The sequence below is a fragment of the Rhincodon typus genome, chromosome 1 (assembly GCF_021869965.1).
Source record: "Rhincodon typus isolate 14 chromosome 1, sRhiTyp1.1, whole genome shotgun sequence".
In the NCBI taxonomy this organism is placed as follows: Eukaryota; Metazoa; Chordata; class Chondrichthyes; order Orectolobiformes; family Rhincodontidae; genus Rhincodon; species Rhincodon typus.
Genome location: NC_063332.1, coordinates 10,769,377 through 10,785,567, shown reverse-complemented (window position 1 = coordinate 10,785,567; position 16,191 = coordinate 10,769,377). Strand labels below are relative to the sequence as shown.

General features: G+C 43.1%; 1 protein-coding gene across 1 annotated transcript in view; it reads left to right on the top strand.

Moving 5' to 3' along the window:
- The first annotated feature begins 3,679 nt into the window (after positions 1–3,679).
- LOC109931733 (dedicator of cytokinesis protein 1-like) overlaps positions 3,680–16,191 on the top strand; it is a 1,067,415-nt gene continuing 1,054,903 nt past the window's right edge. Inside the window, exon 1 of the mRNA XM_048601800.1 lies at positions 3,680–3,889. Within this exon, the coding sequence (XP_048457757.1) occupies positions 3,847–3,889 (43 nt within the window). The 5' untranslated portion in view covers positions 3,680–3,846. The remainder of the gene's footprint in view (positions 3,890–16,191) is intronic.

Here is a 16,191-nt window from a genome sequence, read left to right as displayed (position 1 = left end):
AGACCCTGCCTATAGCTGATCTGATTATGTTGCGTCCATTATGAGCTTTGGCCTTTCAGAGAACCAGAAATTCTTTTAGAGTTGGACTGGCAATTGAAGCTAGCTTTTCAAACATTCTTTCACAGTGTGGGTAGCATTTTCTATATGCTGGCATTTATTCAGAAATTCAATAATTCATACCAACATCTGTTTATGTGCCAAAAGAAAATATGGAGGGGTGGGGGGTGAGGTATCCTGGATTAAGCTTTGACAGGCAATTTTAAAAGGTTTGTGAACATCATATGCCACAATAAAATTAAGCATGATGATGATTTGTGACAGAGCTAAATTTTTAAAAATGTAAATAGCCAATAAATTCACCAGCATTATGAAGGTGGAGAAGATGAATTCAAGAAGATTATCCAGAGGATAAGATGTTCTTCTACACCGCATAATACGGATATTCAAATTTGACATTGTCAATTGTTTAATTTGCTTTAATCTTTTCACAATTTTCGGCACAGACATTGGCCTGGCTGTTTCAAAGCTTGAACAAAGCTCTTTGAAAGACTTCCAGTGCTTTAACACAGTTGCATCATGTCATCTCGATGTGACGCTTGGGTTTTGTTCCAAGTTCATTATTGGATTTTGTTTAGCACAGATTGTTGACACAGCTGTCAAATTGACTGCAAAATGTTAATTTTGACAGTTTTATGAGCTGATTGTATTTTCTTCAATGGCTTTTGAATCACATTTGTTTTTTTTTCATTTTTTCATTTATATTCAGGGGCTTTGTGGACAATGCTAGTTATGCCAGTATGTGTTATTCATCTCTAGCTATTTTATTCTTTCACAGGATGTGGCAGGGGCTGGTTAGAGCAGCAATTAATGCCCATCCTTAATTGCCCAGAGGATAGTTAAAAGTCAACCACATTGCTGTGGGTCTATAGTCACATGTAGACCAAACCAGATTATGATGGCAGACTTTCTCATCTAAAGGATGTTAGTGAACCAGGTGGGTTTTTACGAAAATTAAAATGGTTTCATCATTGCCATTAGGACAGATTTTAACTGCATTCAAATTTCACCATCCACCATGATAGGATTCGAACCCATATCCCAGCATTCTAATTGTGCTGGCAGCATCAGGAACTTTTCTGTTCACTCTTAATAGGCTATAACTAGGAGGCTATAGGCTATAACTAAGTAATTTACAAGGATACTGTCAGGACTTAAGGGACTGAGTTATAGGGTGAGTATGGACAAGCTAAGAGTTTTTTCTTTAGAGTGCAGGAGACTGAGTGTGGATCTTATAGAAGTGTATAAGATCATGAGAGGAATGGATAGGGTTAATGCACTCAATCTTTTTCCCAGGGTTGGGGAATCGAGGACCAGAGGTCATCAGTTTAAGGTAAGAGGGGAAAGAATACATGGGAACCTGAGGGGCAACTTTTTTCCACAGAATGCTGTGTATGATCATGGGGACAATGGTCTTAATGGGGAAGTGGTTGCTTAGTGGTATTATTGCTGGACTTTTAATCCAGAGACCCAGGGAATGTTCTGGGGACTGGTGTTCAAATTCTGCCATAGCAGATGGCGGAATTTGAATGCAATAAGTATCTGGAATTGAGAGTCTGATGATGACCATGAATCCATTGTCGATTGTTGGAAAAAACCATTTGGTTCATTAATGCCCTTTAGGTAAGCAATATGCCACCCATATCTGGTATGGCCTACATGTGACTCAGACCCACAGCAATGTGGTTGACTCTCAACTACCCTCTGGGCAATTAGGGATGGACAATAAATGCTGCCCTATGCAGCGATGCACTCATCCTGTGAGCGAATGAAAAAAGAAATGCTCGTTCAGAATGCTAGTACAGCCACAATGGGCTGAATGGCCTCTTTCTGTGCTGCATTGATTTTATGATTGCCCTACTGGGTGCTGACGGAGCTTTCAGTTATTTATCATTGAGTCATAAAGCGCAGAAGAACCCCTTCAGTCCATCAAGTCTGCACTGACCTATCTACATGAATCCTACTTTTCGGACTTGGTCCACAGTCTTGAATGTTACGGAATTTCAAGTCACTGAGTCATACAGCACAGAATCAGACCCTTTGGTCCAACTCGTCCATGCCTGCCAGGTTTCCTAATCTGATCAAGTCTACTTGCCTGCATTTGGCCCTGCTAGCCCACGAACTTTTTTTAAAACGTTGTGAAGTTTACTGCCTCCACTGCCCTCCCAGGTAGTACATTCCAGACCTCCACCATCCTCTGGGTGGAAGACATTTCCTCAGATACCCTCTAAGCCTTTATTGCCTTTATTGATCAGGGCATAGAGTTTAAGAACCGGGCTGTTATGCTGAAACTGTATAAAACATTGGTAAGGCCACAGCTTGAGTACTGTATTCAGTTCTGTAATTCACATAATAGGGTGGTAGGAATATGAAATGTGTTTGCATCATTTAACAAGCATCTGAATGAGGACTTAAAATGCCAGAACAAAGTAGGCTATGGACCAAGTGCAGGTAAACGAGATTACTGTAGTTTGGTGTTTGTTGGTTGGCATAGACAGGGTGGGCTGAAGGGCCTGTTTTATGCTGTATGACTGACTCACGAGCCGGGAAGTGATTGCAGTAGAGAGGGTGCAGAGGAGATTTAACAGGAAATTGCCTGGGATGAAAAGTCTTGGTAATGAAGAGAAATTAGACAGACTGGGGCTGTTTTCCACAGAGTAGAGGCGATTGACTGGGGACATGATTGAGATGTATAACATTATGAGGGGTGTTGACAGGCTAGACAGGATGGAACTATTTCCCTTGATTGATGGATCATTGACCAAAGGGCATAGATTGAAGGTAAGGACAGGAGGTTTACAGGAGATGTGAGGAAAACCTTTTTTCACCCAGAGGGTGCTGGGAATCTGCAGTCCAATAATTTCCTTCCTATAGTGCAGTGACCAGAATGGCACATAGTACTCCAGCTGTGACCTAACCAAAATCCTGTACAGCTCCAAGAAAACTTACCTGCCCTTAGAATCCCCTCCAGTGTGGAAGCAGGCCATTCAGCCCATCTGTCTGAAGAGCATCTCATCTTAACCCCGTGCCCTGCATTTCCCACAGGGGATCCAACTGGCCTGCACATGGTTGGACTGTGGAAACCCACACAGACACCCTAAAGAATGCGCAAACTCCACACAGTCACTTGAGGCTGGAATCGAACATGGGTCCGTGGTGCTGTGAGGAAACAGTGTTAACCACTGAGCTGCCCTGCTGCTTTTTGTATGTAATGCCTCAACTGTCAAAGACGGGTGTCCCTTTTGCCTCCTTAAATGTCCTATTAACCTGTCCAGCAACCTTCAGGGATTCGTGAGCAAGCACACCAAGACTCCTCTGGCTTGGATTCCCAGGATTGGTGTCTGATCTCACAGCGAACTTGGGAGGATGAAAGGGCTGGTCATGGACCTGATGTTTGGTTTACAGCAGTGGAGCTGGGTGAAATCAATTTTCAGAGCATGTGGAGTGTTTGAGCTGGGAGGAGGCATGCGAGGGTTAATCTGCCAGATGTCCGTGTCTGGCTGTGAGTGGAAACAAAAACCCAGAGGAAGCATCCAGTGAACATTTAGGGTGAATTGCAGAATGATTTGGAGAATCGAAACATATAGAATTCTAGCCTTGCACTTTCCACATTTTAACACAACAGTTCTGCGCTGGGAATCGCTTCCTCGCTGTCTCATTGATGTGTGACGTGGTTTAAGCATGTGATAAGTTTGCGTCTTGGCTCTTGCACTGAACAGAGTATTGGGAGCGGACAGTCTTAAACTTTTTGAGACTTTTGTTTTGCTTCCCTTAAACCACATCCAAGGCATGCCTTCCTGGATTCGAACCGTGGATGCCAAATATGGTGTTGGTGAGTTCTTTTTGTGTACGTTTTCAATTGTAGCCTCGGCAAAGACTCCAGGAGTCGGATTTATGATGGTTGTTGTATTGAGTTGGATTTCCTGGCCAGATGATTAGAGACGCGAACGAAAGACAGAAAGAGAACAGGATGTGGTTTAAAATAAGTAATACAGTTGAAAAAGAAAAACAATGTTCTGGATGTGAGTATTATAAATGGTGAAGCAATGAAAGAGTGTGCCCTCAAACAGTGCAGTCAAATAAGGCAGTCCATTCAACAGAGAGTATCAGAATGCAACACACTCTCAGTTCAACCTGCTGTAGGATCAGTCACTGGGTAGTTGTGAATTGTAGTCTCTAAACATGACATAAACTCTTGTCTTGACAATCTGCAGCTTGCACTTAGGAAACAACTCAGAAAGAGATGCAGGAAATGGTGCAGGTGAATCTTTGAGAATGGTGGTTCTTAGTGTAACAGCGTGCTGTTAATGGGTGTAGCTTTGTCCGGTTAAACTCTAGCACGCGTACGGGAATCCCTGAGATAACACAGTGTGGAGCTGGAGGAACACAGCAGGTCAGGCAGCATCAGAGGAGAAGGAAAGCTGACGTTTCGAAACGTCAGCCTTCCTGCTCCTCTGATGCTGCTTGGCCTGCTGTGTTCATCCAGCTCTGCACCTTGTTATCTCAGATTCTCCAGCATTGGCAGTTCCTACTATGTTTGAGAGGGAATCCCTGAGTTTTGACACTGCGTAACAGTGCCTCAACATGCTCTCTCACTCTCTCTCTCTCACACACACACTCAAACACACAGATGGTGCCCTCTTAAAGGAAACACTTGATTAAATTGCAGAGACGCTTAAGCATCGTGTCTGGAGTCTAGACACCTGACTCACTGACAACTCTTTCATTCTCCTCTGAGCCAAGCAGTGACGATGGAGGAATACTTGCATTCAGACAAAGAAGGGTCATTGAGCATCTAAAACTGACCGGGAGAGAGGGCGAGACGCAGTTGTTTTTACACAGTTCAGCAACAGTACAACTTATCACAACTTTTGGCAAGTGGCTTGGAAGTCTGAGAGAATTTTATGTTCTAGCTCTGCGTTGATTAGCTGCACATTGTATTGTGCGAGCATTCAGCAGCTTGTTTGAATTGGATCAGCTGCCAGGACGTTTTCAAATTGATAAGGCTTCAATAAGATTATACTCATAATTTTTAGTCTTTTCACTGCCGCCTACACAACTCCACCCAGTTGACCCTATAAATAGCACGGGGTGGTACCAGAATGTAACAGATTTTGTCTGATTAAAATGTTGCTAAAATTCTGTAGATTTGTTTCTTTGCGGGCAAGTCCAGGGACTGGCTGTAACTTTCTCTTCATGAGTCCATTATTTTTGAATGGGGACTTGTCTTTATCCCACTTGATAAATATATTGTCTTGTGTAGTGGTGTACAGTGCTATGACAGAAGGAACTATCTAGTCGTCCTTTGGTTATTAACTTCCTCCTCCATCACCAGTTGAAAACATTTCTCCTCATTTACCCTGTCGAAACTCTTGTTATCTCCAATAGCTTCGTTAAATCTCTAATCTTCTTTGCTCTAAGGACAACAGCCACAGATTCTTTTCATGTTCTTGGCATAAGCTATTTGGCACTTTGAGTTTGCTCTACTATTCAATAAGATTGTGGTTGATCCAATGTGTCCTTCACTCCACTTGCCTACAGGTAACCCTGGCCCTTAATAATCACAAAGCAGGTTCACTCAGCCTTGACTACATTCAGTGACTCAGCTCCCACTGCTCGTTATTCCAAACACTGATGAATTCCTAAATCAAAATTCCCTCCTTGTAGAGAGTCAGAGTTTTTACAGCACGGATAAAGACCCTTCAGTCCATCGTGTCCATACTGGTGATCAAACATCTATTAAACTTAACCCCATTTTCTGGGACATAGCCCATAGCCTTGAATGCTATTACATTTTCATCAAAATACTTAATTGTGGGTTCTTGCATCTATCACCCTTTCATAAGGCCATGAAAAAAAAAAGCAGAATTAAGCCATTTGCACCATCGTGTCTACTTCACTTTCTATTGTGGCTGTTATGTTTCTCAATTCCATTTTCCTGCCTTTTTCCCCGTAACCCTTGATCCCCTTACTAAGCAAGAACCTATATATCTCTGTCTTAAATATACTCAACGTCACGGCCTCCACAGCCTTCTGCGGCAACGTGTTTCACAGATTCACCACTCTCTGGTGGAAGAAATTCCTCTTCATCTCAATTCTAAAGGGTCGTCCCTTCACTCTGAGGCTGTGCCCTTGGGTTCTCGTCTCTTCTAGTGGAAACATCTTCTCCACGTCCACTCTATCCAGATCTCTCAGTATTCTGTATGTTCCAATCAGTCCCCCCACACCTGACCCCCCCCCCCCCCCGCCCATCCTTCTAATCTCCATCAGGTGGATGCAGTGAGTTCCAGATATTCACCACCTCAGGGTGCAAACATCTTTCCTTGAATCCCCTGCTGCTTTCCTTAAAACTGTACCTCCTATTTATTGGTTTTTCTACTAAGACAAAATGTTTTTCTATTCTGCCCTGTCTATGCCCTCAGAACTGTGCACACCTCAACAAGATCGTCAGACATAGCAAGAACTGCCGATGCTGGAGTCAGGGATAACACAGTGTGGAGCTGGATGAACACAGCAGGCCAGGCAGCATCAGAGGAGCAGCAAAGTCAACATTTCGGTTCGGGACCTTCCCCCTCCCCCATTTCTGAAGAAGGGTCCCAACCCAAAATGTCAACTTTCCCGCTCCTCTGATCCTGCCTGGCCTGCTGTGTTCCTCCAGCTCCACACTTTGTTATCAACAAGATTGTCTTTAGCTTCCTCTGCTCTAAGGAAAACAATTCCAGATTATATCTCGTTTCTTCATAGCTCAATCGCTCCATCCTAGGTAACATCCTGGTGAATCTCCTCTGCACCCTCTTCGGTGCAATCATATCCTTCCTATTGTGCAGTGACCAGAACTATACACCGTATTCCAGCTGTGGCCTAATGAATATTATGTGCAGTTCCATCATAAGCTCATCCCAGGTATCAGTCTGAAACCAGGCAGGCCAATAATCAATGAGTTCACTTTTCAGGAGCTCCTTCAGTCTGTTATTGCAACTTAACTTGTTCCTGCGAGAGTACAGAAATGACTTTTATCACAAGGACATTATGTAGCAGTGTTGCTTTAGCTCTGTCATGCTGTGCTAACAGATTGTGATGCATTTAATGTGTGAACTTTTCAGAATCTCTTGACCTCCCCACCCTCAAATAAAAAGACACGAATCGTCAACAATAGAAGTGACTCTGTCAGGCTAATCATTTGTGTCAAATCCCAAAAATTCTCCACAATTGAAACCAAGCAGTGACTTCCAGCAATACGCTCCACCTTAACTGCCACTGTATGTATTTTCATGAAACCAAGAATTTGTCTTAAAAATGCAACAGTAATTATCTCAGCTCGTTACGATTGCAGCTGTTTGCCACCAATGTTTATCAATGACAGTGCATTGGAAGAGGAGCAAATTTTGAACGTCAATATTTAACTCTCGGACCAATCTTCATAACCATTCATAGCCTTAAGGACAAAGAACTTGCATCTGCACAGTACATCACTTTACAAGGCACTGAAAAGCACCTTACAACACATTTAGTACTCCTGAAAAACAAACAGAAGAACTGCAGATGCTGGAAATCAGAAACAGAAACGGAAATTGGTGAAAAAAGTTTGGCAGCATCTGTGGAGAGAAATCAGAGTTAACGTTTCAGGTCCAGTGACCCTTCTTCAGAACAGTTCTTCAGGACAGTCCAGTGCCCGAAACGTTAACTCAGATTTCTCTCCGTAAGTGCTGCCAGACCTGCTGAGCTTTTCCAGTAATTTCTGCTTTTGTTAGTATTTGTGAAGTTCAGTCTTCATTATAAGAAACAATGCTGCAAATTTGCACTAAGGTCCCAAGAACAGCAACACGATGATTTTTTGATGATGGTTGGGGGACAGATATTGCTCAGGAGGTCAGAGCTCTTCAAAATAGAGCCACGGGATGTTTAAGATTCATCTTAAAGTGTAGGCATGTCTTTGGCTTGATGCCTCATCCAACAAATGAAATTTCTAACAGTGCAGTGCTCACTCAGAGTGAAGTTTCAGTTGGGATTATGAACTCAAGATTCATGAAAGGGACTTGAACACACAACCTTACAAAGGTAATGGTACCTGTTGACCCCCATGCCTGACATCTTCTTCGACCATCATATTCCTCTTGTCAGCCATTGGCATTAAAACGTAGCACGTGCTGAGTCAAAAAAGACAATGGTTTTCTTTCTGGCCATTATGTCCAATGTCAGATATATGTGGCAGTTTATGGTATCTTAGAAGAATATTCCTTTTCCTGTCATTAATTTCAACACTTCAGTTAGTCTAAACGTTAGCCTGTGAGACTATCTCACCCAATTTAAAGAAGCCAGGTTGAAGGTCATGGGCTTTCAACAATGTCTTGGCAGACAGTAGATTTCTTTCTGTTTATCAAAGAACTTGCCAGAATTCACTGCTGTGATCCCCTGTGACAGGCTGACTTAGTACACGAAACTATTCAACTTAGGGTCAGCAGGCCATTGGCGCAAACGAAGGATCAAGCAGATGGGGCATCTCATTGGAATAACCATTTGGAGGCTTGGCTCTGAACTCAGAAGTTTGAGAGGTGTTGATCCTTAATATAAATTGGCTAAAGTTTGACAGTGGCAGTGAGGAAATCCCCTGTCATCACGTGCGTTACAGACAATCAAATATTTTTGAACCACAGCCACTGCCACAAAGTTTAAAAGGCATAAACATCTGCTGAGCGCACAGCAAGCTCCCACAAACTACTTTCCTTTGTAATATTAGTTGAGGGATAAATGCTGGTGATTCACTGCTTTTATTTGAAATAGTTTTGTAGCTTGCTTACCATTCACCAGAGGCACTAGGCCTCATCTGAAATGGCGTCTTACCAGTGTATCATTCCCTCACCATTTAAAAAACAATTTATGTTTATATAGTGACTTTAATGTATTGAAGCATGCCAAGGTGATCTACAGAAACAATGTAAATATGATAGCCAGCAGTGCAAGCAGATATTAGGTTAAGTGATCAGAAACTTGGTGAAAGACGTAGGCTTTAAGAAGTGTCTTAAAAGAGGAAATGCAGTAGAGATATGGGAAGGTGATTGATTTATTGTCACGTATCGGAGTAGAGTGAAAAGCTTTGTTTAAAAGCAGTACAGGCAGATCATCGTATGCAAGGATGTACAGATCAAAAGTTGTTAAAAAAAATACTTAGAGGCATACAGATTACGTTGCTAGGCCAGATCAACAGTAGTGAGATAAGCATTATCTGAGGCTAGAAAGTCCATTCATTAGTCTAATAACAGCCAGGAAGAAGCTGTTCCTGAACCTGCTGGTGCGTGTGTTCAGGCTTCTGTATCTTCTGCCTGACGGAAGAGGTTGTAGGAGGTCATTGCCGGGGTGTGATGGGTCTTTGATGATATTGGCCACCTTTCTGCAGCAGCGAGCCGTGTAAATAGAGTCCATGGATGGAAGGTTGGCTTCTGTGATGGCCTGGGCTGTGCACACAACCTTCTGTAATTTCTTATGGTCCTGGGCAGAGCAGTTGCCGTACCAGGCTGTTATGCATCCGGACAGTTTGCTTTCAATAGTGCATCTGTAGAAGTTGGCGAGGGACCTTATGGACATGCCAAATTTCCTGAGCCGTCTGAGGAAGAAGAGGCGTTGTTGTGCCTTGACCATTGCATTTATGTAGGAAATCCAGGACAGGTTGTCGGTTATCGTCAATCCGAGGAACTTGATGCTGTTCATCCTCTCAAACTCAGTTCCGTTGATGTAAATGGGGGCGTGTTCTCCTCTTTTTTTTTCTGAAGTCAATGATCAGTTCTTTAGTTTTGCCGACATTGAGAGAGAGATTGTTCTCAATGCACCACGTCACCAAGCCCTCTATCTCCCTTCTGTATTTCAACTTGTTGTTAGGTATCCGTCCCGCTATGGTGGTGTCATCAATGAACTTGTAGATGGTGATCATTTGCAATTTGGCAACACAGTTGTGGGTGTACAAGGAGTACCTTAGGGGGCTGAGGACACATCCTTGGGGGGCTCCAGTGTTGAGTGTTATTGTGGAGGAGGTGCAGTTACCTATCCTCACTGATTGCGGCCAGTGGGTCAGAAAGCTGAGGATCCAGTTGCAGAGGGTGGAGCCGTGACCAAGGTCACACAGTTTTGAGATCAGTCTGGAAGGGATAATGGTGTTGAAAGCGGAGTTGTAATCAATGAGCAAGAGTCTGACGTAGGTGTCTTTGTTGTCCAGATGTTCCAGGGATAAGTGCAGGGCTAGGGAAATGGCGTCTGCTGTGGAGCTGTTACATCAGTAGGCAAACTGCAGGGAATCAAGGCAGGTTGGGAGACTGGACTTGATGTGGGGCGTGACCAGCCTCTCATAGCACTTCATGATTGAGGCCAGAGCCACTGGTTGGTAGTCATTAAGGCACAATGCATGTGCTTTCTTAGGTACTGGGATGATGGTGGTCTTCTTGAAGCAGGTGGGGACTGCGGCTTGTAGTAAGGAGAGATTGAAGATGTTGGGAGGGAGTTCCAGTGTTTGGAGCTGAGGCACCCAAAGGCATGGTCATCAATGACAGACCAATTAAAATCAAAGAAGTTCAAGAGATATCAATGAGGACAGATATCTCATGGGGGGAGAGTGGGTGTGGGATTGGAGAAGACATTGGAATAGTTAAGGCTAGAACTAATAGGTGAGTGTCTCAATGGCAGATGGCCTAAGTCAGGGGCAACGTTGAGTCTTGTTATGGGTATGGAAGGATATGGTCATAGCGATGGCATGGATGTGAGGTCAGAAGCTCATCTCAGGGTCAGCTGTGCCACTGGGAGAGCAAACAGATGGATTCAATGGCGGAATTTCCAGGGAGAGATTGGGAACCGGCAGCTAAGGGACAGATTCTGGTGCAAAGACTTAAAACAACAGCTTCAATTTTGCCAAGATTACATTGTGGGTAACTTTTGCTCATTCAGCAGTGGCTTTTGGATGCCATATCATTTAGAAATGGCCGATGCAATCGAGAGAGGTGATCACCGAGCCACTTACGCAGCAAAGTCCTGAAATGGGCCATGAATCCATAGCCTTCTCACTTTGAGGTCAAAGTGCCACAAACCGAGCCAAGGCTGACAGCTCAACTGGCTTGTCCATTGGCTATTGAGCGGGAGAGGTGTCCCTTTGTGAAATGAGGCACATTCTCGAAGCATTGACAGAACATAGTGCCACAAACAATCATTAGATCGGGCACTGAAAGTTCAAAGGTTCCTTGAAAATTAGCCTTACCCTCCACCCCCACACACTTTTGAACAAGGCCTACAAAACAAAAGCTAGGGAAGGCTCCTCGGTTGTTTGTTTTTTTGTTTTTGTTTTTTTGTTTTTTTGTTTTTGTTTTTGTTTCTTCTCTGGAGTAGGAAAGGGTAGTTCCCTCAGCTGTTGCCAGATCAGAAATGAACTTATTTAAACATGACGACTAGAGACTGTAGCTGGGGTCGTGTGTTCTCTACGGTGAAATAAAGGCGAAAAACTCCCCCTGCCCCCCCCACAATAGCATTATGGGTCTATCTACAGCACATGGACTGTAGTGATTCAAGAAGGCAGCTCATCATCACCTTCTCGAGGGCAGCTAGGGATGGGCGATAAGTGATTCCTGCATTGCGTGAATGAATAACAAAAATAAAATTGGAGGAGAGAGAGGAAGCGAGCCCCTCACCATATTTTGACTCTCCTGTTATACATAAGCAACATGAAACTGTCCTACGTGCCAGGGTATTAGCAACAGATTGCATGTAGACCTTGAGATCGATATTTTTAATCATGTCCACAAACCGAAGTGTGAATGTGACACCCAAAAAGCTTTACGTCTCCCAACTCAAACTCTTTTAATATGTGACTTGGAGACAATAAGGACTGCAGATGCTGGAAGCCAGTGTCTAATAGTTGTGAGGCAGGTCAGACCGCTTTCGTGTTCCCCTGATGCTGTCTGACCTGCTGTGCTTTTCCAGCCTCACACCAATAGACTTTTGTAACATGTCACTCGGTTACGTTTTAGATGGCCATCTGTCTAAAGATACCTCCTCTTAAAAATAATCCTGAATCGTAAAATTGGTTTCCACTTGATCTCTTGTAAATCTCACATGTGCCATTTACCCAGCATTCATAACTCTGTCAATGGTTCAACACTACATAAAGATGTCCAGACAATAGCTGCAAGCCTGAACAAAACATCAGTTACCTGAAAGATTTTAGTGAGGAGACACCGACAAAGTTGGAGGACTGAATGTTCACTGTTCAACTTTAACTGAATGGAGTACAAAGATGATGTCCTTGTGCCCTCTGGTTGTTCTAAAGAGCTTTATTGTGAATGGACTGCTATAGAAGGACAGTAACTTTATTATGTGAAAGGTAGGCAGTTGCACAAAATATCATGAGGAAACTGCCAACACCATACATTTGAGTGATATTGGTTGAGAGAAGGATCTTCATTGGCATGGGAAGGTGGTCTGGTGGTCACATATACCAGCAGAATGTTTATAGATGGTGAGGCTTCGCACATTGCTACCCGAAAACTTGAAGGGAACACATCCTGACTGATAGCACAGAGCAACCCCACAATCATTTCACACTTCCAGGAGTGTGCTGAATGCAGGATGTCTGCCCCTCCACTCGGGCGGAATTGTTGGAATTGAATTTAATAAGCAAAAAGATCTGGGACTAAGAGTCTAATTTTGTATGCATGCGTGCGTGTGTGTGTTAGTTTTTAATATTCACTGACATCACCTCCATTACTCTCGTGGGGCGGTGAGAACACTGCAAAGAATCACAACCCTCAGAGAGAACGTTCTCCTCATTTCCATCTTTAATTAATTTCAGACGTTAATTAATGCTGGACGAAATGGCCAGTATGCTGCTGACCAGCAATCACTTGCAAATGAGTATAATTGTGCACACAGGAAATTCCGCGTCACTGGTTATAGGTTCTGTGAGTCCTTATGTGGCTGATGAGCCTGACCCTGGAGCCACATCTCCAACCATAACCTTTGGCAACCCTTTTCCAGGAGGTGGAATTGGTCCTTGGCCTTGATTGCTGACATTCCTTTCTCTTATTCCTTTCTGTACTTCCACTTGCCGATGGGTGTTCTTGAAGAGTTGTGTCCCTTCATGCAGGAGCTTCCTCCAAGTCCGTTTCTTCTGCACAAGGGTCTCCTGTGCATTGATATCACACAAACACAAAGGTACTGTTACGGACAGAGAGAAAAACTGGAAAAGCAGTTCACTAGTTCCTCTTGATAAGAATTGCTGAGATGATTCTAGTGCTACTTATGCTGGCCAGGACACTGCTTCTCAGTCATCTTTCTCTAGATGCTTCCACGGATTTGCAAGGTTTGCAGGGTGACTGTTTCATTTATAAAAGATCTCTGACTATTAATTAAAGGACAGATTAAATGATTAAAGCTTGCAGCAACTGCAGGAGGAAAGGCAAACTAGTTTTCTTCAGGCTTAAAGTAGTGGTTTTTTTTTCTCTAGAGAATAGAGTGAGCTCCTCAGCTGATGATGGTGTAAAGCTATTCAGGTACCTGAGAACAAATCAGAATAGTGTGGGCATCCAGAACACCTTTGTCATTGACAATCAATCACTTTGTCCACAAATCCAATCCATCACTTTTGACAACCAAAGCATCACTTCTACACACAGCTCCAGTTCATCTGCAAACACTTTTGTAATCCTCAGCTCACAATGCTCACAAAGAGAATCAACTTATTTCAAAACATGTGGAGATTTTTGCAATCCCTGGTTTGAAACAGTTCTTTTTTAATTTCAGTCCACAATTAAAAGAAAACATAAAATCAAAATACATGGTCTTCACAATAGTTGGATCGCTCATAATCTTATTGAATGATGGAGCAGGCTTGAGGGGCTGAATGGCCTACTCTACTCCATGTTGGTATGTTTATAGATCAAAGGTGGACAAATTTTTCGAATCGATAATCAGGGGAAAAAACAACAGGCACTTGGAGAAGTTTGATTTAATGAAGGAATGCCAGCAAGGATTTTTAAAAGGTAACACATTCTTGATTTAATCAAATTAATATTTTGATCAAGTCACATAGGAAGGAAATGTATAAATTTTGTCTGTATAGATTTAAAAAAAAAACAATTGACAAGGTATTGCATTAAAGGATGGTTAGAAAAATTGAGGTTTGTGGAAATTGAGAACCATTCTTAAATGTGGTTTTTTTAAAAAAGGTTTTTGTTGATCTGTTCATGAGATGTGGGTATTGCTGGCAAAGCCAATATTTATTGTCTGGTGCGAATTGCCCTGGAGAAGGTGGTCAATCTTGGAATATGGGCTGGAATTTCAAAAATTGCCAAAAATAATTAGCATGAACGAGTGGCAAACGTTGACGGTGATCCTAATTGTCTGGAACAGGATGCAGATAGACCAGCAAAATGGGCAGACAGATGGCAGATGGAAGGGAATAAGAAGTAATGTGAGGCGATTAACTCAGAAAGAGAGGCAATACAACCTGTGCTACAAGAGAGTGCAGGAACAGAGACACCTCAGGGGAAATGTGCGTTGATCTTTGAAAATGACTAACATTTGCTTGTGAACCACTCTCTCAATATGGGACTTTGGACATCACAGATAAATGTACCTAGTGCAACAGCATGGAAGTTGTGCTGAATCTTTAGAAATCTCCGATTTGGGTTCTGAGTGGATTGTATCCAATTCTAGTCACTGCATTTTGCGAAGGTATCTCTGAAAGGGTGCAGAAGTGATTTACCAGAATGCTTCCAGGGATGGAGTTTTTAGCTGTAAGGCGAGGTTGGAAAGTTTGTGGTTGTTCCCGGTGGAGCGAAGGAGACTTGCTGGAGGGGTACAACATTATCACTAGTTTAGAAAACATAGATAAGGAAATACTCTTCTCATTTGTTGAGAGTGCATGGGCAAGGGGATGCCATTTTAAGTTTTTCAGCAATGGGAATTTGAGGAAAACCCTGTTTCTTAAGGATAGTGAAGTGGAAACAGTCAATTTTGGAAGGTATTAAACCTGTGAAGCTGCAGTGATCAAACAGGTTGCTCCATGGAGAGCTAGAATAGACCAGATGGATCAAACCATATAGCCCTACAGTGTAGATAGAGTCTGCACTGACCTCCAAAGAACATCCTACCCAGACCCATTCCCCAACCTATGCCAGTAACTCTGTTTTACTACAATTAATCCACCTAACCTGTGCATCTTTGGACTGTGGAAGGAAACCCATGCAGACACAGGGCAAATGTGCAAACTCCAGACAGAGAGTTGCCTGAGGCTAGAATCGAACACAGGTCCCTGGTGCTGTGAGGCAGCAGTGCTAACCACTGAGCCACCGTGCCACTCCTGATACCCTCTTCAGATTTGTAAATTCTCCAATGTAAATTATTCAACAGTCTAGATCTTTCAAAGAACAGCAACCATACTCAGAATGCCAGTTCACTTGAGCATTCCCTGATTCAACACTACTCCGCAATACTTCTGCGCATTGTCTTTCTAGAAACACACAGTATCCCTCAGGGCACTCCATCACAGACAAGTAGTATTGGAGAAAGATAGGCCATGATCCTTCTTTGTGACACTAGATGCTGCATGGTTAGTTTGAATGTCAGGAAATGGGCGATTATCTGGATGAATGAATGAATCGGATGGGATGCATGGGATGCAGTAAAGAGGGTGTGGGTGAAATAAGTGGTTGGTGTCAGTGAGAAAGGATGTAGAGTTTAGGTTTGTGAGATATAGAAACATAGAAAATAGGAGCAGGAGTAGACCATTCAGCCCTTTGTTTTTTTTTTCCTTTATGGGATGAGGGAGTCTCTGGCTAGGTAGCATTTATTGCCTGTCCCTAATTCCCTAACAGTTCAGAGTCAACCACATTGCTGTGGGTCTGGAGTCACATGTAGGACAGTCCAGGTAAGGATGACAGCTTTCCTTCTCTAAAGGATATTAGTGAACCAGATGGGTTTTTCCAACAATCGACAACAGATTCATGGTCATCATTAGATTCTTAATTCCACCATGTGTTGTGGAGGGATTCACACCTGGGTACCCCAAATGTTAGATAACAAGGTGTAGAGCTGGATGAACACAGCAGGCCAAGCAGCATCAGAGGAGCAGGAAAGCTGACGTTTCGGGTCTGGACCCTT